The sequence below is a fragment of the Schistocerca americana genome, chromosome 4 (genome assembly GCF_021461395.2).
Source record: "Schistocerca americana isolate TAMUIC-IGC-003095 chromosome 4, iqSchAmer2.1, whole genome shotgun sequence".
Taxonomy (NCBI): Eukaryota; Metazoa; Arthropoda; class Insecta; order Orthoptera; family Acrididae; genus Schistocerca; species Schistocerca americana.
This window is the reverse complement of record NC_060122.1, coordinates 734,933,585-734,957,661: the sequence shown is the minus strand read 5'-3', so window position 1 is coordinate 734,957,661 and position 24,077 is coordinate 734,933,585. Positions and strand designations below refer to the sequence as shown.

The window sequence follows — 24,077 nt, the reverse complement described above, 5'->3', positions numbered from 1 at the left end:
ATCCATGCCCGAGGCAGGATTCGAACCTGCGACCGTAGCGGTCTTGCGGTTCCAGACTGCAGCGCCTTTAACCGCACGGCCACTTCGGCCGGCTGTGCTAACCACTGCGCCACCTCGCTCGGTATATTTTCTACATTGTGAATGAAAAAACACACGAAACTATATATAGTGAAAGAGATATATTGTCATGCAGTAAACTAAAGCTTTCTGTATCGTCAAACAACGTATTAACTAGCGAAAACAATACCAAATCAGTTTCTCTCACTCGCTGTTGTTACAATTGGCAATTACAACTACAGAAACTTAGAAAAACTGATTTGGTAAAGATTTCATAAATTGATGTGGCTTGATATGGCTGACGACAGCTTCAATTTACTACGCTTAAATGTCACTCATTCAGTATTTGCGATATACAAATTTGATGTGTACTGGAAAGATGTTTGAACTGTACTTGTAGGTGTAAGCAGACAGTTGCATCCCCGGCGGTTATTATTTCTGTACATCCCGTTCCGAGACTTGCAGTTTCGATATTACAAGCTCTAACAGGTTACAATAATTGGATGATGAAAAATGACAAAGTTTCTTTATTATTTTGTTTGTCGTCTCGGTTGTTGGCGACCGTGAGTTATGTCCAAATTTATAAACTTGTTGAAACCAACAATTTTTGGTAGTATTTAACTGAATTGGTCCAGGTCACTGAGTTTGTAGAACTTTTATAGATTAGAACATGTGTGGACTGACATAAAACATTTTTTCATCCGAAAACGATAACTACAGCCCAACTAAAAACTAAATTAAAGCAAATTCGTGCAGTATCTGTACCAGTACGCAGCTTTCATTATTATTTGGTAAATATTCTTAAATATGATCGTTTGGGAATTTCCGGCCGACTGATTAAGGTTACTTATGAGAATTTACAATAAAATTTCACATTTTGAATGACGCTCAGCGTATGAAAAGGAGTGTACGTTACCCGCAGATTTGATGCTATACTACTTCGACAAAAAACAATTCAGAATCGTGTTTGGAAAATGAATCTTCAGTTGAAGGCATTCTGGCGTCAATTTGTTACTTCAGAAGAATTGTGGATACATTGTAACTTCTGAATAAAATAAGTACACTGTGACTCTGTTTGAAAGTTTGAAGGTAGCCATTTAGATAACTAAATTTAGCTATAGTCTTCCTGCTTCACAGAAAATTCTACTTTTAAGTTGACCAGGGTTATCTGTGACTTTCTTTGTTCATTTTGTTCAGGGAGTAAACGTTTACGAGACTTCACATATCAGACAGTGTAGTGGTAAAAGAACGCCCTCCTAAGAAAAATATTTTCAGGAATAAACCTTTGTGAGCCACGTGAATCACATTCAGATTGAAGTGCGATTTAAAAATTAACGTCATTATGAGCTTTTGGCATAGCTATGTTTAAACGCTACCCACTAGAGAAAGCGAAATCATGAGGTATGAAAAGCACTGTGAAGAAATAAAGTAAGGATTTGTTTGTGAGCCACGGGGGTGTTTACTTCTCAGTGAAGGGGGTTAACAATTTTTAATGTTTGAAACTGCGCTAGAGAAAAAAGTAGTGTTATGGATTACTTTAATTATTAATCTTAAAATTATGTAGTCACACACGTGCTTCAATAGAGTAATGGCTGTTCAAGCTTAGAACATTATTCTTTTGTAAATAAATTACTCCCTACTTTAAAAGTGTTAAGTAACGACAATACAATATCGTTTTCGTGCTTAGAGAAAGTATCAGTCGCCAAGTAACTTCTGAATTCGTTCTGTTTCAACCAGGAAGTACATCTCTAAGGGTCAGGGCGCGGAGTTTCTAATTACTCAAGATCAAAATAAAAAATGCAGAATCTCTCTTCTTGCTCTTTCAGGTGGTAAGTTTTTCCAGCAAAAGGAATAGGAAGTAACAACTTGAGCTGACCTACAAGAAAATTCCTTCTTCGGTCAGACGAAAATCTGGAACAGATTTCGTGTGCACTAGGGTTAATTTTTCATTATAGCTGAGTACGAAACACAGGAAGCCAAAAGCGCGTTAATACTGACGTATCGGCTAGAGGTCACGACAGCAAAGGGAATGATAAATGGTTCGGCTTCTGGGATTTTTAGGAGCATTTTCTAAGGAGTTGTCATTGCTACAAGGGAGCGCGAACAGTGAACTTCGTCATGTCGAAGCTCCCAGGAGCAGGTAAAATTTTAAGTTTTAGGTAATCTCAAAACTTTAAAAGAAATTTTCAATTCGGAACTCCAGGTGTGACGGGGCATTGTTTTGGAAGTTAAATACCTTAAATTAATGCGTATATAAGCTTACATAAGGGGAGAGTTAATCTATGTAAACCGAATGGGATGACAATGTAAGTACTGTAGATTTCATATATTCATATAATATTTGTTACATTTCTGCGCATCAGAAAAGAAAAAAGAAATCGCAGCTGCAATAGCCTTTCATAGTATAATTTAACGGAAATTTGTGAGACAAGATGAAAACAATTTCTGTATTTGGAAGGTCGCTCTTTAAAGAACAGCGAAACTTAACGAAAGAAACAAGTTCATATTTTATTGTGCGTCAGAGGATTTAAATTTGAGAGATGTGTGTCTTTACTGCTCCACCTTATCTCATTAAGTTTCTGGAATCCCTCAAGAAGACTCAAGACTTTTCCTGAAATATGTTTACTGCCGAATACACAAATAAAATAGCCTTTCAGTTGAACATCCAACAACCTCTGCACAATAGTATACCCTCGTCTTTTTGTAGTAATTTTTAAGAGCGTCTTATTTTCGTTCATACAGATATTTAATACGAGTCATTAACTTTCCTGGGAAGAGATCAATCATTTCCTTACAATAATCTACCTGTATTAGTATATTTTATATTCAGCTTGATCGGTATAGCGCTTTCAGAATCATTCTTAAACACAACGAGGAACTTGACGCACAGAATATGGTTTTTAGAGCTCGTCGTTTCTTGCCCATACTAGTTATTGTAAACCAGGAATTATCAGAATAGCTACAAATATATTAATAATAATAGTTTTCGAAATTTGCAGAATAACCAGCACAGCTAGAAAAGAAATAAGGAAAACTCACTGAAAACAAATGGCTCAAATGGCTCTGAGCACTATGGGACTTAACATCTGAGGTCATTAGTCTCCTAGAACTTAGAACTATTTAAACCTAACTAACCTAAGGACATCACACACATCCATGCCCGAGGCAGCATTAGAACCTGCGACCGAAGCGGTCGCGCGGTTCCAGACTACACTGAAAACATTTTCTATGATGTGTTATCATTATGAAAGCAATCATGTAAACGGATAGTCTGATAATGGTAAAGGTAACATATTAAAATAAAAGATAATATCAGTAGTAAAGAACTTCAGTACATTCGGCATTTGCACATGCTGGACCACAGTGTAAGAAATATTGTTTACCAAGAAATAATTACGAAGGAAAGGCACGCGGATATAGTCAGAGGGGAATAGGTGACAGTTAAATTTATAGAATGGATTTCTTTTGAGATTAGACGTGAATCATTCACCTTCTTTTGAAGAGGAGAAGTTCGTTGTTTCTCTGAGATTTGAAATGTCCTAGAATCATATTAATTGTACAGCAACAGAATCACAACTTTCGTAAGGCTCTTCAAGAAGATAGTAAAGCAAAAACAGTCTATACGGTTTCCTTCACATATCCAAGGTGAAGAAGAGGAGTTTTTGTATCTTCAGCAGGTAGATCCCTAGAGACTGAATGTTTTCGTAGTCTAGTAATGCAGGTGCTTGTCGGTAGGACGTCGCCCACTGATCGAAAAGACCAAAATTGCATTAAAGTGTGAAAGGGGAATGAGAAAGCCTCTTTAGTTGCCAATTTTTAGTTACGTATCTTGTTAAATTATTATGTTATGAATCTGGACTATTATTCTGTAATACATTTGACTAATATTCTTCCAACCTCAAGCTGGGCAAACTAAAGTTATGCAAATATCATTACGTCATAACTATTTGCTTGTAAATATTCTTCCCTGATCTTCTTACTGGGCTTTAGAATTGAAGACTGACTAGAAGAAATAAAGCTAAAATAAGTGTATGTTTCAAATATATATTCTCCGCGGAGTGTATATCACATTTTGTTAGTTACACTTTCAGAGGTTTCGCAAATAATGCAGTAGTCTGAGAGGAAATAATATTCATTAAAATGCCCAGCAATATCCAGTAAGTCTCGACCTGGTGGAAACAAAGGCAACTAGCCCTTAGTGTAGTGTACTTTGCAACATGTAAAAGTGCATTACGCTTTGCGTGTGGCATTATTGAGTCACAAGTCAATCATTCAACTACACTATGTGATCAAAAGTATCCGGACACCACCAAAAACATACGTTTTTCATATTAGATGCATTGCGCTGCCACCTACTGCCAGGTACTCCGTTTCAGCGACCTCAGTAGTTATTAAACATCTTGAGAGAGCAGAATGGGGCGCTCCGCGGAACTCAGGGACTTCGAACGTGGTCTGGTGATTGGATGTCACTTGTGTCGTACGTTTGTATGCGACATTTCCACACACCTAAACATCCCTAGGTCCACTGTCTCCGATGTGATAGAGAAGTGGAAATGTGAAGGGACACGTACAGTACTAAAGCGCACAGGCCGACCTCGTCTGTTGACAGACAGAGAACGCAGACAGTTGAAGAGGGTCGTAATGTGTAATAAGTAGACATCTATCTAGACCATCACACAGGAATTCCTAAATGCATCAGGATCCACTGCAAGTACTAAGACAGTTACTCGGGAGGTGAGAAAGGTTTGATTTCGTGGTCGAGCGGCTACTGATGAGCCACACATTACGCCGGTAGATGCCAAATGATACCTCCCTTGGTGTAAGGAGAGTAAACATTGGACGATTGAATAGTGGGATAACGTTGTGTGGAGTGATGAATCACGGTACACAATGTGGCGATCTGATTGCAGGGTGTCGGTATCGCGAATGCCTGGTGAACGTCGTCTTCCAGCGTGTGCAGTTCCAAGAGTAAAATTCGGAGGCGGTAGTGTTATGGTGTGGTCGCGTTTTTCATGGAGGGGGATTGTACCCCTCGTTTTTTGCCTGGTTTTATCACAGCACAGGCCTACATTGATGTTTTAAACACCTTCTTGCTTCCCACTGTTGAAGAGCAATTCGGGGATGGCGATTACATTTTTGAAACCGATCGAGCACCTGTTCATAATGCACGGCCTGTGGCAGAGTGGTTACACGACAATAACATCCCTGTAATGGTCTGGCCTGCACAGCGTCCTGACCTGAACCCCATAGAAAACCTTTGGGATGTTTTGGAACACCGACTTCATGCCAGGCCTCACCGACCGACATCGATACCTCTCCTCAGCACTCCGTGAAGAATGGGCTGACACTCCACAACAAACCTTCTAGCACCTGATTGAACGTATGACTGCGAGAGTAGAAGCTGTCATAAAGGCTACTGGTGAGCCAACATCATACTGAATTCCAGCATTACCGATGGAGGGCACCACGAACTTGTAAGTCATTTTCAGCCAGGGGTCCGAATACTTCTGATCACATAGTGTATCTGAGAATAGCGGCCGGTCGCGTTGGCTGAGCGGTTCTGGGCACTTCAGTACGGAACCGCGCGACTGCTACGGTCGCAGGCTCGAATTCTGTCTCGGGCATGGATATGTGTGATGTCCTTTGGTTAGTTAGGTTTAAGAAGTTCGATGTTCTAGGGGACTGATGACCTAAGATATTAAGTCCCATAGTACTCAGAGCCATTTGAATTTGAGAATAGCAGCGTATGTTGTGTATGAAGTGAAAAGACCGCATACGCTAACTTGTCGCTAAGGAAAATTATAAGCTACAGTTGATTGCTAGGGACTGGGTTATAGCAGTTTACCTACAGAAGGGACTGTATGCAAATTACTTGTGCAGCAAATCCTTGAATACTACTAAAGTGTATGAAACCAGGTCTTCACACAAGGGACGTCTAGCGCATACAAAGAATGCTTATCGAATGAAGGTTTTTTTGACTAGTGAGACAACGTAACAGGAACGTTCAAAAATTTTATCTAGAGATACAGTTCGTGAAACTTCAAGAGCCTTCTTTCATGGCAGGAGCAACATCATACATGGCCATTAAGCAAATATCATGCAAGTAAATGAAGGCACGCACCGACTCACACAGGAGCACACAATCTGTGAATGGAGCGCGGTTGAGTCCTATTCCACGGAAAAATAAAAAATAGTTCTGCTTCACACAACACAACAATTCACAGAATACAGATGTAGATGTAAATGTAATGGTGCCAGCGTATCAAATTAGCTTCCGTGGCGCACCTCGTACCTGCGAATGATTAAATATACGTTCAACGAAACCTAAGTATTATCAATGGATTAACATTACTACCTTCCTCCCTCCTCTTCGGCTCCTTAATTAGTTAATGTTATTTTACCTTGGCGAGAAATAACATTATCACAGGGTACAATAAAGTCCACGTGATTACCTTGCCGCATAAGATCGCAGCATGAGCGAGACGCTTCGGAAACGCTACCCTCTCTCTGTTTACATATCCTAGCGAAGTGCCGACATATCTTTTTTTAATGTTATTTCTGTTCTGTACGCAGGGGCGGGATGGCAGTTGCTGAAATCGTTCAGACAAGGGTTTTACATTTTTAATAGAAGTTGTAAAATAGACAACGAGCAGGTGGAAATAAATGATGCGTAAAATACACTTAGGTGGACGTTTTTTAACAGTTTTTAATTTTTTTAGATGATTTTATGTTATAGTTAAAATATAATCGCTTAGGAAACTAATGCTACTATTGTATGATGGTGATGCTCGTCGGGCACGAAAATGACGATGGCCATGGTGGAGGTGGAATAGTGCGTAAAACTATAGGGGCTTGTGGAACCGCAAGTAGCGACTAAAAGTCACTCGGGGGGGGGGGGGGGGGGGGAGGAGAGAGAGAACGGGGGAGGGAGATAAGTGGAAGAATTGTATGAAGTGGGTTGTGGGAGTTGGCTGAAGTTCCGTTGGGGGAGGATGGATAAGTCATGAAGGTGCATGGAATGTGGGATATGGATATAGTGACGCAGCAAGGTACCTGGACTGCGGGTTAGTGATCGGATTTTTGGCGCTGGAACTGACTTTTGCATCAACCTATTGAATGGCTCTGAGCACTATGGGACTTAACATCTGAGGTCATCAGTCCCCTAGAACTTAGAACTACTTAAACCTAACTAACCTAAGGACATCACACAACACCCAGTCATCACGAGGCAGAGAAAATCCCTGACCCCGCCGGGAATCGAACCCGGAAACCCGGGCGCGGGAAGCGAGAACGCTACCGCACGACCACGAGCTGCGGACAAACCTATCGAATCCGATTGTATTTCAAGAAGAGAAGAAGGGGTGGGTAATTCATGAATTGGCGTAGGATGCGAAACGGGGAAGGCTGTTGGTTGCAAAGGCGAAGCGGAGTCCACGTCTTTCCAGGAAGTCAACGGATTTGTAGCCTTTAGGAGAGGCAGAGCCAGGCAGTGTTGGCGTAGGCTGGGGCAGATGAAGGATTTATAGATGATAACAGTAGAAGAATGTAGACTCCAGATGCAGGCAGTTGGCATTTTAGTCAGCTTCGGGCTTTGTGTTGTATTTTGTGAATAAAACTGTCTAGATCGCTTACTATGTGTATTTACTTAATACGCCGTTTCGGCTGTTGCCGTCATCGGGTGAAAACTTAGAATTTCCGAAACAAGGTTCAGTGTCAGCATCAAAAACTAATCAGAAATCGTGACGTCAACAGTTTTGCAAGTGCTAAGATTTGGTTTGGATGATGGCAGTAGCCGAACCGGCGTAATAAACAAAAAAATATATTAGCTATCTTGACATCTTTGTTTACAAAGTATTCACAATGGTCGCTGTCTCGTACGGATGATTTATTCCTTCATTAGCCGCTATTTGATGGGGGGGGTGGGGGGTGGGGGGGAGGAGGTGTGAATTCCGTCTTAATTTTCCGTCGAGGGCTAGAGCTAAACGCTTTACTCTTTTTTTCTTTATTGTTACTTTAATTCCTCACAATGGAAGCGAACTGTCAGTGGATGAAAACAGCTCTTCAGTAAAAGTTACATATATTAAAAATATGATTAAAAGTATGTAAGAAATATAACAATAGCAGATGATTTTTGTAAAAAACACATTGGTGGACGATATCTGCAATTTTTACCTACAGATAGATGACAATAAACAACGTTTTGCAAAAAACACGTGGATGGAAGATAGTGATGGTTTTTAAAACTTGCTTGACGATTTATTTTTATATTACAGTTAAATGCAGTCACTGATGAATGTGAATGATGTCATCGTGCATTAGTGGTGCTGGTAATGAAAATAATTGCCATGATGAAGGTGCAATGATGAATGTGGCTATGGAGCCCTATAGAACCACAGGTAACGATTGAAAGTCAGGAAGGTAGAGGATGGGAGAATATCAAAATGGAGGGATTGTGTGGTGCTGGGTGGAAAGAGAGGTATATGTCGGGACGGATTTCATTGTTGGGGAGAGGGAGCTGGTTGAAATTCTGGCGGTAGAGGATGAGTAGAGCATGAAGCTGCATGGAAGGCGGAATAAGGATCTAGCAATGCAGCAGCGTACCTGGCCTGGTGATTAGTGGGTAGGAAGGCGAGGGGAGTGGAATACTTGGTACAGGATGCAAGTTCGGAAGGGTAGACAGATGAGGTTCAAATGGCTCTGAGCACTATGGGACTTAACATCTGAGGTCATCAGTCCCCTAGAACATAGAACTACATAAACCTAAGTAACCTAAGAACATCACACACATCCATGCCCGAGGCAGGATTCGAACCTGCGACCGTGGCAGTCGCGCGGTTCCGGACTGAAGCGCCTAGAACCGCTCGGCCAGACAGATGAGGAAGGCGAGGCGGAGCGCCAGTCTTGCAGACGGAGAGGCGTAAGTCTGGACCACGGATACGGCAAGTGGTGCCATCAGAGATGGTGGCTTCGCTTTTCTGTGGATCTACTTGAATTTTACACGTGTTACACCACTCGACCAAGAGGTTCAGGTTCAGCAGAATAAGGTGGCAAACACTAATGACCCGTAATGTCCTATCACCGCCAGCGACACAACGACCTGACATTACATGTCTTATTTTGTTTTTATTCTATGTGCCAATGCCCCTTATGGCTATATACGAGGGCGGTTCAGAAAGTAACCTCCGATTGGTCACAGTGCGGGTTGTGGGGGGAGTAGCGACGCCATCTGTGCGTTCACGCACTCAACAGGTCAGTCGGCATCAAGCCGTGGTCGAGTGAACTTCGTACCTGCGCTAGTTTAGTTTTTGTGGCAGTTTGAAATGTGTGCTGCAATAGAAAACCTCGCCAAATGTGAAGTGCGTGCTGTCATAAGGTTTTTTACAGCCAAAGGATATTCTGCAGCAGCTATTCATCGTGAGCTTTGTGCCGTGTACGGACCAAGAGTTATGAGTGAAGGAGTTGTCCGTGAATGGGTACGTTTATTTAAAAGTGGACGAGAAAACGTTCATGATGAAGAGAGGAGTGGTAGACCATCATTGGTGACTGACGAACTCGTTCAGACAGTTGATGCAAAAGTTCGTGAAAATCGACGTTTCTCAATGTCGGAGTTGTCTACTGGTTTTCCACAGATTTCTAAGACTCTCTTGTGCGAGATAGTGACAGCAAGATTGGGTTACCGTAAGTTCTGTGCACGATGGGTGCCCAAAATTCTTACCGACCACCACAAAACTCAAAGAATGGCCTCTGCATTAGACTTTCTGTCACGTTATGAGGACGAAGGAGAACCATTGTTAAACAGAATCGTGACCGGTGACGAAACCTGGATTAAGTACGTGAACCCTGAGACAAAAGAACAATCAAAGATGTGGGCACATTCTAATTCGCCTACCAAACCAAGAAAAGCCTCGCAAGATTTTTCTGCCAGAAAACTGATGGCAACGGTGTTTTGGGATGCCAAAGGGGTGTTGTTGGCTGAATTCATGGAACGTGGTACGACCATTAATCAAGACGTGTACTGTGAAACAATAAAAAAGTTACGACGGGCTATACAGAACAAACGCCGTGGTATGCTGACTTCCGGTATCGTTTTTTTGCACGATAACGCCCGTCCTCACTCTGCTCGCAGAACAACGGCCCTTCTTGAGTCCTTCAAGTGGGACTTTATCAACCATCCACCTTACAGCCCAGACCTGGCGCCAAGTGATTATCACCTCTTCATGCATTTGAAGAAATGGCTCGGGTCACAGCGGTTTGATGACGACGAAGAGCTCAAAGATGCGGTCACAGGCTGGCTCCAGGCACAAGCGGGTGATTTTTATGCAGAAGGAATTTCAAAGCTTGTGAAGAGATACGATAAGTGCCTCAATCGCTATGGAGACTATGTAGAAAAATAGTGCAAAGATGTAGTTGTAAGATGTATATATTAAAATATTTTTATTTAACTTGGTGTATTTTTTTAAATCAACCGGAGGTTACTTTCTGAACGGCCCTCGTATTTTATTTGCTTATTTTGTTAAGACAGATCAATCTGAAGATGATCACAGTGACTGAAACCGATAATTGGATAAACAAACATTCGCGATCAGAAAATGTTGTAATAATTACAAAAATTTATACGTTCATTGTCTATCTCACAAGGCGACTGTGAGAAATATTTCTGTATTCTAGTCCATGAATTAGGCAAGTCCTTCAACAGTGATTCGGTGTTGGGAAAGTCGGGCGTGGTAGCCTAGTGGTAAACTATGCGCCCGCAAACCGAGATTGATCGCATTCTTGTAGGACCACGGAAATTTTCACTCCGCCTTTATTCCGGCCTCCACCACTCAACGATGTGGGGAGTCACCAGGTGCGAAGCTTGGGTCAGATTCCACGTTGATCCGTAGGTCCCCCTTCTCCTGGAGGATAACTGCTAACGGTTAAAGAGACACAAAGCGCCAAAGTGGCATCCAATAGACTGACTTGTATTCGGCCGATGAGGCACACTGAGCTGATATTACAGTGTTGCATGATCACTCCACCAGGTTCGGGAAGACGATTCGGAAACTATTATTCCATTATAACATTGCTGTCATGGTTTAGTGAGTTGAATCTCACAAGCGTAACCGAAAGTTCAACGAACATTTAAAAAGAAAATTCTACGCCGCATTGAAACCCCGGGGCGAACAGCGACTCACATCTGATAGCTAACTGTCTGAAATGGAAGAGAATAAATAAAAAGAACAATCACGTGGCATATTAAACAAATCGGACAGAATGAGATGAAGCTGTAATTGTCTCTCACTTCGATATGCGTTATTCTTAACTCAACTGTTAATTAGTGGCAGTGAGACTTTTCAAAAATCAGCTTAAAACTGATGAACTTTTTAAAAGAGACATTTATAGAAGCTATGATGGACATTGCCTGTAATGTGTTATACAAACACCGACATTCTGTAGGTTATCAGAGAAATAAAAGTATTTAAATAATTTTATCTGAAACGTTATATTAGAGTATGTACATAGATAACTCCACACACCAATTTGAAAAACCTCATGGATCTGTAAAACGCTATAAGAACAGAATTTGAAATTAATATCGTTAAACCTAATGTAGATTTCACAGAGCTTAGGTGACGTTTGCGCAAGTATGTGTTAATGGCAAGTCAGAAAAGTATTTCATTTAGCAACTGAATCACTACTGTCCAATTATAAAGCTATAAATGTATTTAAATGGATAATTCGTAAATGGTTGTACCTAGGCTATGTCAATAGAAAAGGGATTACATCAGCCTCTCTTACTGATTGTATGATATTGTTTCAGATGTAGTGAAGACAAATGCAGCACTGGTGTTATTAATAAAGATCATCATAATCATCATTACGTACATTTCCGCGTCAGACGTGTTTGCCTGTTCCGGAACCAAGCAATTTGAAGCTGATCGCATTATCTTCTTCGTGATCTTCGTATTCTTCTTCTACCACTCAGACTGAACTCACAGGTTTTCCTTGGTATCATGCTTCGATCTGCGCGTAGCAGATGATCATAGCTTTCCTTCTGTGTCGTTGTATGTTTCAAACTATTCCTAGAACATGCAGCTCTTCTCTTATCTCACTGTTCTTGTAACAATTTTCTAATTTGTATTCTACGGAAGATCATAGAAGTCTCATTGCTACCGCTTCGATTCTCTGGAAATGTTTCCTTGTAAGTGTCCGCATTTCGGATTCAGAGGGCAGTAAAGATACAGTCATGTTGTTGCAAAACTGAAGTACTCTCTCTACTCTGGTTTTACTCAGGAGCTATATAGACAAAATAACGTTTAGTCTTATTTTTCTTGTTTAAAGGAAATTTATTTCTTGTTTGAACAGATATAATAATCTGATTGTAGAATAATAAGAAAAGAAATGGTATCAGTTTAACTTCGGAAGAACAGAGTGAGTGAGAGGATCATCTTTGTAAAATTAATATTCGTCTTTTGTCTAGCAAAATTCACCTGTTAGTTTCCTCTTCATCCTCCTCTACCTGGCCTTGTACGGCTAAGACGTGTATGTTTATGTAAGTGCGTTTCAACAACAGCATCCACTACATTTATTTCCCACATTGTGTAATATTTTATTATTTCATGCTAATGACATACTTTTTATATGTTATTAACAGGTTTTGTAACGAAATGCGGGTGGGCAATACAACACGAGCGGTAGTAACGGGCCTGAACGAAGTTTGCTCGGCCGATATTGCGTCTATCTCACTGAGATTGCTTCGAATTGTAGCACTTATTCAGGACCCGCCAGCTATTTAATTTATGAAGTCCAGTTTGCTAACCCGAACAGTACTGGCACACTTAAGATATTGGAAGGTGACACGGAGTCGAAAACAGAAAATAAGACAGTTATTCTCGAAATATACAATACTTCATGCGAATTGAAGATGTTCAGTTCACTTCACTTTAACTCTCCAGCAGAGTTAAAGAGCATTCTGTTAATCGTACTTAACACGTGTATTTTTTTCGGGATCATTAACGTAAGAACTAAAGATATCACAGCCCAGGTAGTTGAAAACATGCACTTGTTCCAATATATTACTCTCTACATCTACATCCACATCTAAATCAAAATCAACATGGATACTCTGCAGATCACACTTAAGTGCCTGGCAGAGGGTTCATCGAATCACCTTTACAATAATTCCCTATTATTCCACTCTTGAACAGCACGCGGAAGAATCGAAAAACTATATCTTTCCGTGCGAGTCTGATTTCCCTATTTTATTAAGATGGTAGTTTCTCTCTACGTAGATCGGCGTCAACAAAATATATCCGCGTTCAGAGGAAAAAATTGGTGATTGAAATTTCGTGAAAAGATCCCGCCGCAAGGATAAAAGTCTTTGTTTTAATGATATCCACCCCAAATCCTGTATCATGTCCGTGACACCCTCTCCCTTATTTCTCGATAATACAAAACGTGCTGCTCTTACTGTAACTTTTTTGATGTACTCCGCTAATCCTGTCTGCTAAGGATCCCACATCGCTAAGCAGTACTCCAAAAGAGGACGGACAGACGTAGTGTAGACAGTCTCTTTAATAGATTTTTTGCATCTTCTGAGTGTGTTGCCAATTAATCGCAGTCTTTGGTTCGTCTTCCCAACAACATTTACTATGTTTTCTTTCCAGTCTAAGTTTTTCTCTGTTAACATATCAGCTCCAATATGTTATTTTTCACAAAATGGCATAACTTTTACTTTCTTTCTGATATGGGTAGATAATATTTGCCATTAAATGTGAGGACCACACAGCCCGTTGAAGGCTGTCTTCAGTGTCCATGAGTATAACCTGCTCCTCTGCAAAAAGGGCTAAGTTAATAATAGTACATCTTGGTTAGTAGGAATCTTCGATTTTCTTTTGCCATTTGGTGGAAATGTCATTTATATATTCGTAAAATAATATGGGCGGTGATTGGGCTGACCAGTATTTTGATAGTATCAGCATAAAAACTCTGAACAGATTTTGTTAAACGTCAAGTAATATGTAGGTAAATTAGTTTCGTAAGAAATTCATTATTGACGTGGAAGGGATTAATTACCAATAAATCCTCACAATCTGTTTAGTACGCTTCTTCTGTTGTATCTTCAGTTTTTATGCTCATTCATAAGTAACTGAAAATACATTTTTCTCTGCGACTGACCCTTTGAGTAGCACAGAAAAAGGATCGTAATGTGTAATAGGGAGACATCTACCCAGATATTCATTCCTGTTGTTGTTCATATTGACTCTTTGGAGTGATCTGGTAATTGGTGATAGGGACATACACTATGTGATCAAAATTATCCAGACACCACCAAAAACATACGTTTTTCATATTAGGTGCATTGTGCTGCTAGCTACTGCCAGGTACTTATCAGCAACCTCAGTAGTCATTCGACATCGTGAGAGAGCAGAATGGGGCGCTCCGCTGAACTCACGGTCTTCGAACGTGGTCAGGTGATTGGGTGTCACATGTGTCATACGTCTGTTCGCGAGATTTCCACACTCGTAAACATCCCTACGTCCACTGTTTCCGATGTGATAGAGAAGTGGAAACGTGAAGGGACACGTACAGCACAAAAGCCTACAGGCCGATCTCGTCTGTTGACTGACAGAGACCGCCGACAGTTGAAGAGGATCGTAATGTGTAATAGGGAGACATCCAAGCCAGATCATCACACAGGAATTCGAAACTGTATCAGGATCCACTGTACTTTGACAATTAGGTGGGAGGTGAAAAAAGTTGGATTTCGCGGTCGAACGGCTGCTCATAAGCCACACATCACGTTGGTAAATGCCAAACGACGTCTCGCTTGGTGTAAGGAGTGACGATTGAGCAGTGGAAAAACATTGTGTGGAGTGACGAATCACGGCACACAATGTGGCGATCCGATAGCACAGTGTGAGTATGGCGGATGCCTGCTGAACATCATCTGCCGGCGTGTGTAGAGTCAACAGTAAAATTCGGAGTCGGTGGTGTTACGGTGTGGTCGTGTTTTTCATGGAGGGGGCTTGCACCCCTTGTTGTATTGCGCTGAACTATCACAGCACAGGCCTACATTGATGCAGTAAGCACCTTTTTGATTCCCACTGTTGAAGAAAAATTCGGGGATGGCGATTGCATCGTTCAGCTCGATCGAGCACCTGTTGATAATGCACGAACTATGGCGGAATGGTTGCACGTCAATAACATCCCTGTAATGGACTGGCCTCCACAGAGTCCTGACCTGAATCCTATACAACACTTTCGGGATGTTTTGGAACACCGACTTCGTGACATGCCTTACCGACCGACATCGATACCTCTCCTTGCTGCGTGCCTCCGTGAAGAATGGGCTGCCACTCCCCAACAAACCTTCCAACACCTGATTGAACGTATGACTGCGAGAGTGGATTCTGTCATCAAGGCTGAGGGTGAGCCAACATCAATTGAATTCCAGCATTACCGATGGAGGGCACCTCGAACTTGTAGGTCGTTTTCAGCCAGATGTTCGGATACTTTTGATCACAAAGCGTATGATTCTGTACAAAATTCTTTTGAGTGGTTTCCGCAGGTCGTTCCTGAATGCAGATCAAGTAGCATTTGCACGAATCTGTTTTAAATGGAAAAACTTGAGACTCCTTTGAGGAGTCTTTTAAGAACCTGATACTGCGTGATGTTGCAGTATGGAAGTAATCAAAGTAGAGCAGCGTTATTTATTTTTAATGTTACTTATGCAAGGTATAGTTCTCACTTATGCAAGGTATAGTGTAAAATGTATCTAAGTGCTTCAGCAGTTTTGTAGCATTCTTGTTCCAAGCGAATTTATTGTCAATAAATTATGGGACGTTAAAGTTAGTTCAAGTCGCTGTTGGGACTCGAGTTCTGATTAGCAGACAGGGCAGATTTCTATACTTTACGGACATTGCCATGCGTTTAAAACGTCTCGTAAAATCCACAAAAAATTCATTAACAACTCTTTATGAACTATATGTATCGTTATTACAATGATGGTACTATGTAGGAAAAATAATTGAAACGTTAGTGTTGAATGGTAATAAATATATATAAAAAGCAAGGTACCAAAAAAATGGAAGCTTGAGAGATATCACACGGAGATAAGCCCGTATTCCAGTGTGTACTCCCGTAATGAGTCGTAACGTCAGGAGCGGCTTGATAAGTCGAATCCGGGTAAGGATTTGTATCTTTTTTGCGTTGCTTGGTTAGTGTAAATTATAAACTGGATATCTTTGAATAGTCCTTAGTAATCAACGACAAATATATCTAGAAACAGTAGCTTCAGAAAGAAAAAGAATAATTGTGCTGGTTACATGTAGATTAAGCAGTTTAACATATAACTGATATTCACAGCTTTGTTAACGATTTCCATTATTGGATCGTATGGGCTTTTTCGCTATTGTGTGCAGGGTGCGGTTCTTAAATCTGGATAAATGGAACTCTTTTTAAAAGAAAAATAGAAATGAAATTGAAAATCCTTTTGTGTATAAGTAAAGGTGTCTGTCAAGAGTAAGATTACTCGATGTAATCCCCTTCAGCCGCAGTGACCGTCTCCAATCTTGTCCTGAAGCGATCGCAAGCACTCTTTAAAACAGCGCTGTCCATATTCGCGAATGCTGCTTCGATAGCCGTGCGTAGTGATACGACGTTATGATGGTTCTATTCGGGGCTATTCGGGGGCCAGAGCTCCTTTGACCAAAACATGCCAACATTATCCGAGAGCCAGTTTTGAACTAAATGGCTCTTATGAGCCGGTGCACCGTACTGTTGAAATACATATTGTCTCCCCGAGTTACCATCCACGGTTTCACGAAATTCGTCAAAACTTGCAGATAAACTTCTGTTGTGACAATTTGTCCCTTTTCAAAGAAATGTAGCGGCATGATATCGCCCTCAGTGGACACAACAACGAGGACGTAAACCCCAGACTTCTCCGAAGCATTATACTTGGTCACAATATCGTAAACAGTCGATCTCGGGTACTCGAAGAAGCGAACTATTTTAATGGGCGAACGCCCAGCACGAAGACTTTCGATAATCGCGGCTCTCCACGTGTACTCCGCACTTGCCCTCAACATCTCGGCCATTTTTGAGGTCCTGACTATTTCCTGGATGCCTAGGCTTTCAAGAACGCCAATCGCGACTTCCGGCGGAACAACGACATGGCGGGAAATTGACATATATATATATATACAGGGTGAGTCACCTAACATTACCGCTGGATATATTTCGTAAACCACATCAAATACTGACGACTCGATTCCGCAGACCGAACGTGAGGAGAGGGGCTAGTGTAATTGGTCAATACAAACCATAAAAAAAATGCACGGAAGTATGTTTTTTAACACAAACCTACGTTTTTTTAAATGGGACCCCCTTAGGTTTGTTAGCACATCTGAACATATATTTGAAACAAATACGTAATCAGTGCCGTTTGTTGCATTGTAAAATGTTAATTACATCCGGAGATATTGTAACCTAAAGTTGACGCTTGAGCACCACTCCTCCGCTGTTCGAGCGTGTGTATCGGAGAGCACCGAATTACGTAGGGATTCCAAAGGGAACGGTGATGGACCTTAGGTACAGAAGAGACTGGAACAGCACATTACGTCCACATGCTAACACCTTTTTATTGGTCCTTTTCACTGACGCACATGTACATTACCGTGAGGGGTGAGGTATACGTTCGAAGGGCGTTTCATAGGACGTGGAGGGCGCATAAATTGGCCAGCCCGTTCTCCTGATCTTACACCTCTGGACTATGGGGTACGTTAAAGGAGAATGTGTACCGTGATGTGCCTACAACCCCAGAGGATATGAAACAACGTATTGTGGCAGCCTGGGGCGACATTACACCAGATGTACTGCGGCGTGTACGACATTCATTACGCCAGAGATTGCAATTGTGTGCAGCAAATGATGGCCACCACATTGAACGTCTATTGGCCTGACATGTCGGGGCATACCCTATTCCACTCCGCAATTGAAAACGGAAACCACGTGTGTACGTGCACCTCACCCGTCATGGTAATGTACATGTGCGTCAGTGAGAAAGACCAATAAAAAGGTGTTAGCATGTGGACGTAATGTACTGTTCCAGTGTCTTCTGTACCTAAGGTCCATCACCGTTCCCTTTGGAATCGCTACGTAATTCGGTGCTCTCCGATACACACGATCGAACAGCGGAGGAGTGGTGCTCAAGCGTCAACTTTAGGTTACAATATCTCCGGATGTAATTAACATTTTACAATCCAAGAAACGGCACTGATTACGTATTTGTTTATATGTTCAGATGTGCTAACAAAACTAACGGGGTTCCATTTAAAAAAAAAAAAAACGTAGGTTTGCGTCAAAAACATACTTCTGTGCATTTTTTTATGGTTTGTATTAACCAATTACACTAGCCCCTCTCCTCACGTTCGGTCTGTGGAATCGATTCGTCAGTATTTGATGTGGTTTACGAAATACATCCAGCGGTAATGTTAGGTGACTCACCCTGTATATATATATATATATATATATATATATATATATATATATATATATATATATATATAAGCACCGTACCCCGCACTTAGCGATCAGTCGCAAAATTTACGAGAGCAGTGGTTTTTGTACGTGAGGGGAGCTAAAATTATCTTCAAATCTTTGGGTGTTCAATCAAAACACTATTACTAGCTGGAAAGTAGTTTATCCGTAAATCACTTTTTTCCCGAGCTGCCGTTTGTGCTCCTCCGCAGGGCGGCCTGCTGTGACAGACCTGCGGCTGCAGCAGAAGGCGCTCCGCGTGGCCGGCGTGTGGGCGCCGACTGGCGGGAAGGCGTCGCTGGTGTACGGCTACGGAGCCTACTCTGGCCTCGTGGTGCTCTCGGTGGTGGTGTTCCTGGCCAGCCAGCTGTCCGCCATGCTGCACTTCTGGGGAGACATCCTCAGCGTCACCACCAACGCCTGCGTCACTTTCACCTACGCCATGTCCACCTTCAAGTTTATTGTCTTGCTCAAGATGCGCCCATTAACCAACAAACTCATCGAGGAGCTTGACCGCTGCATGGAGGTAAGTACTATGGACTGCCGTCTGTGTATCATTGTCTACAAGTTCATAAGACTACACTGTCCTAATATGTGAATTTTCTACGATATTTTAAAAATGTCGTGCACGTCTTTTGTCTTGAAAGATGATTCGAGAGCTTATCGAAACAACAGTCCGTGTACATAGGATTAACATAGACTACATCTACATCTACATCTACATTTATACTCCGCAAGCCACCCAACGGTGTGTGGCGTGCCACTGTTATTACCTCCCTTTTCTGTTCCAGTCGCGTTTGGTTCGCGGGAAGAACGACTGCCTGAAAGCCTCCGTGCGAGCTCGAATCTCTCTGATTCTACATTAGTGATCTCCTCGGGAGGTATAAGTAGGGGGAAGCAATATATCGATACCTCATCCAGAAACGCACCCTCTCGAAACCTGGACAGCAAGCTACACCGCGGTGCAGAGCGCCTCTCTTGCAGAGTCTGCCATTTGAGTTTGCTAAACATCTCCGTAACTCTATCACGCCTACCAGATAACCCTGTGTCGAAACGCGTCGCTCTTCTTTGAATCTTCTCTATCTCCTCCGTCAACCCGATCTGGTACGGATCCCACACTGATGAGTAATACTCAAGTATAAGTCGAACGAGTGTTTTGTAAGCCACCTCCTTTGTTGATGGACTACATTTTCTAAGGACTCTCCCAATGAATCTCCACCTGGTACCCGCCTTACCAATAATTAATTTTATATGATCATTCCACTTCAAATCGTTCCGCAAGCATACTCCCAGATATTTTACAGAAGTAACTGCTACTAGTGTTTGTTCCGCTATTATATAATCATACATAAAGGATCCTTCTTTCTATGTATCCGCAATACATTACATTTGTCTATGTTAAGGGTCAGTTGCCACTCCCTGCACCAAGTGCCTATCCGCTGCAGATTTTCCTACATTCCGCTACAATTTTCTAATGCTGCAACTTCTCTGTATACTACAGCATCATCCGCGAAAAGCCGCATGGAATTTCCGACACTATCTACTAGGTCATTTATGTATATTGTGAAAAGCAATGGTCCCATAATACTCCCCCGTGGCACGCCAGAGGTTACTTTAACGTCTGTAGACGTCTCACCATTGAGAACAACATGCTGTGTTCTGTTTGTTAAAAACTCTTCAATCCAGCCACACAGCTGGTCTGATATTCCGTACGCTCTTACTTTGTTTTTCACGCGACAGTGCGGAACTGTATCGAACGCCTTCCGGAAGTCAAGGAAAATAGCATCTATCTGGGAGCCCGTATCTACTATTTTCTGGGTCTCAGGAACAAATAAAGCGAGTTGGGTCTCACACGAGCGCTGTTTCCGGAATCCATGTTGATTCCTACAGAGTAGATTCTGGGTTTCCAGAAACGACATGAGACGCGAACAAAAAACATGTTCTAATATTCTACAACAGATCGACGTCAGAGATATAGGTCTATAGTTTAGCGCATCTGCTCGACGACCCTTCTTGAAGACTGGGACTACCTGTGCACTTTTCCAATCATTTGGAACCTCTGTTGCCAAAGTGTAAACCACTTCTCGTGATTAGAACTTCAAGGAAGTGATGCTGCTTATACTTCTCTACTTCCATGGTAAACGAGATGCTAGTTATTCGGAGGATTCAGGAAGTCACAGAGCCGTTCCTCACAAAGACTCTACACGACTAAGGTGTCATCTACTTCCCTATAAGAGACTGCAATCTTTCACGGCACTGAGACTATTGCGTGCTTTTCAAAAATGGTTCTAATGGCTCTGAGCACTATGGGACTCAACTGCTGAGGTCATTAGTCCCCTAGAACTTAGAACTAGTTAAACATAACTAACCTAAGGACATCACAAACATCCATGCCCGAGGCAGGATTCGAACCTGCGACCGTAGCGGTCTTGCGGTTCCAGACTGCAGCGCCGTTAACCGCACGGCCACTTCGGCCGGCGCGTACTTTTCGAACCGTTAGATAAAAAGTTGGCAGTCACTCGACGAAGTAGTCTTATCATTGCTACTCCTTCTTATTGGTGGCAGGAACAGAAAGCCTGTGGACAAAATAAGTTACTGTGCAAGATAAATAATCTGATCTCTCCTTAACAATCAGAACACGAATGAAAGGGATTAGAGTTTTATACGTTTGCAAATTGAAAAGGTTTTCGGCAGTGCAGTGTACGAGGGCAGTTCAATAAGTAATGCAACACATTTTTTTTCTGAAACAGTGGTTGTTTTAATCAGCATTGAAATACACCAGGTTATTCCCCAATCTTTTAGCTACACAACACTATTTTTCAACGTAATCTCCATTCAATGCTACGGCCTTACGCCACCCTGAAATGAGGGCCTGTATGCCTGCACGGTACCATTCCACTGGTCGATGTCGGAGCCAACGTCGTACTGCATCAATAACGTCTTCATCATCCGCGTAGTGCGTCCCACGGATTGCGTCCTTCATTGGGCCAAACATATGGAAATCCGACGGTGCGAGATCGGGGCTGTAGGGTGCATGAGGAAGAACAGTCCACTGAAGTTTTGTGAGCTCCTCTCGGGTGCGAACACATGTGTGAGGTCTTGCGTTGTCATGAAGAAGGAGAAGTTCGTTCCGATTTTTGTGCCTACGAACACGCTGAAGTCGTTTCTTCAATTTCTGATGAGTAGCACAATACACTTCAGAGTTGATCGTTTGACCATGGGAAGGACATCGAACAGAATAACCCCTTCAGCGTCCCAGAAGACTGTAACCATGACTTTACCGGCTGAGGGTATGGCTTTAAACTTTTTCTTGGTAGGGAAGTGGGTGTGGCGCCACTCCATTGATTGCCGTTTTGTTTCAGGTTCGAAGTGATGAACCCATGTTTCATCGCCTGTAACAATCTTTGACAAGAAATTGTCACCCTCAGCCACATGACGAGCAAGCAATTCCGCACAGATGGTTCTCCTTTGCTCTTTATGGTGTTCGGTTAGACAACGAGGGACCAAGCGGGAACAAACCTTTGAATATCCCAACTGGTGAACAATTGTGACAGCACTACCAACAGAGATGTCAAGTTGAGCACTGAGTTGTTTGATGGTGATCCGTCGATCATCTCGCCATTGCAGGAGTCACAGCTGTGCACGGCCGGCCCGCACGCGGGAGATCGGACAGTCTTGCTTGACCTTGCGGCGATGATGACACACGCTTTGCCCAACGACTCACCGTGCTTTTGTCCACTGCCAGATCACCGTAGACATTCTGCAAGCGCCTATGAATATCTGAGATGCCCTGGTTTTCCGCCAAAAGAAACTCGATCACTGCCCGTTGTTTTCAACGCACATCCGTTACAGACGCCATTTTAACAGCTCCGTACAGCGCTGCCACCTGTGGGAAGTCAATGAAACTATACGAGACGAAGCGGGAATGTTTGAAAATATTCCACAAGAATTTTCCGGTTTTTTCAACCAAAATTGGCCGAGAAAAAAAATGTGTTGCATTACTTATTGAACTGCCCTCGTAGAACAAGATGTCTGAAATCATGAGAGGAATGAAGGGAAAGTACTGTACTTGACACCTGGATCTTCCGTTACTTTCTCAACACGAAAACCAAGCAGACGTGGTCCAACGAGGTAGGAAAACTGTAGGAAGTGATTACATTGGAGGATATTCATAAGCACATTTCGCTCAAGAATAAACACCAAGAAAAGCCAAGACTGAAAAAAAAATCGCAAAACGTCGACTGAAGCGACGAAGAAGCAGCACAGCAATCAAAAGCACGAATATTGGGCTAAAATTAAAGCCCAAGCCCAAGGGAAAGGAAAAGTGGAGTTGAAATAACATCGTCCGGAGATGGCCGTTATCAAAAGAAGAAGTTAAATAGTGCTAATTGATATGGAAAGTCAACAGAAAATACTTCTGCCTGAGGGTGCTAAACACAAATGACCATTGGGCCTGTTATTTAACTTACACAAATATTAAGCGATGTACGAAGTGGGAGAAAATATCTAACAAAGAATACAGGCGGAGAGGAACGGGTGTCAGCGCCAAGGTTTGCAGTCGGTACAACCATTTCGGATGATAGGTAGATCTGCGTGAAGACGTCAGATACTTCTCGAGGTCCTGTCCAGATGAGACGAAAAAAAAAAAAAAAAAAAAACAGACATTCAGGACGGAATCTACAAATATTTCTGACCTTAAGTGTCGATCACATAGGGACTGTCAAGATAAAAAAGACAAATAAGAGATCGTTCTGAGCTGAACACCTGTTCCAAGAAACGACTGTTAAACGAATGACCTCGGGCAAAGCCGCGTCTGTCTCTTGGCTTGTAAATATTTCAGTAGACCATGTCATTTCAGCAGTTTTAAGTGGATGCGTCTACATAACATTGTAAATGCAGTAGGTGATCATTTCATCAGTTAGGACGACAGTGAAACAATACACGAGACTGGTCTGTTAACATGTACTGATAAGCCAAAACATTGTGACATCTGCCCACCGCGACGTTGGATGCCACCTTGTGGCGTTGTGGGCACGTGACGCGGTAACAAAAGTATGCAAGCGGCGTAGATACGGACCGGTCATCACCCTAGCGAAGATATAGACTAGAAAAGGGGAAAGCCATTGAATAAGTGACTTTGACAAAGGGAAGATTTTTATTACGCGGAGCCTGTCAATGAGTGCCTCAAGAACGGCGAGGCTGGTCGAATTTTCACCTGCTATGGTCGTGAGCATCTACGGGGACAGGTAGAAGGATAATGAAACTCCACTAGCCTCTAAGTGGCTGGACGTCCGCGACTCTCCACAGATCGTATGGTTCGGAGGCTTGTCTGCTCTGTAAAGTATGGCTTCTCTGGCGAAAAAGCACAATGTTGGTGCACGGACAAGTGTTACGGAGCACACCGTTCAGCATAGATTGATGAACATGGAGATCAGCTGTAGGCGAATCCTACGTGTTCACATGTTGACCCAACGAAATCGTCGGTTACGATTTCAATG

The 24,077-nt window shown here is 42.3% G+C and overlaps 1 protein-coding gene across 1 annotated transcript in view; it reads left to right on the top strand.

The window, feature by feature from the left end:
- Positions 1-2,175: 2,175 nt before the first annotated feature.
- The window catches only part of LOC124613759 (odorant receptor Or2-like), a 98,086-nt gene continuing 76,184 nt past the window's right edge, over positions 2,176-24,077 (top strand). The window contains exons 1-2 of the mRNA XM_047142476.1: positions 2,176-2,197; positions 18,792-19,105. Of these exons, the coding sequence (XP_046998432.1) occupies positions 2,176-2,197; positions 18,792-19,105 (336 nt within the window). The remainder of the gene's footprint in view (positions 2,198-18,791; positions 19,106-24,077) is intronic.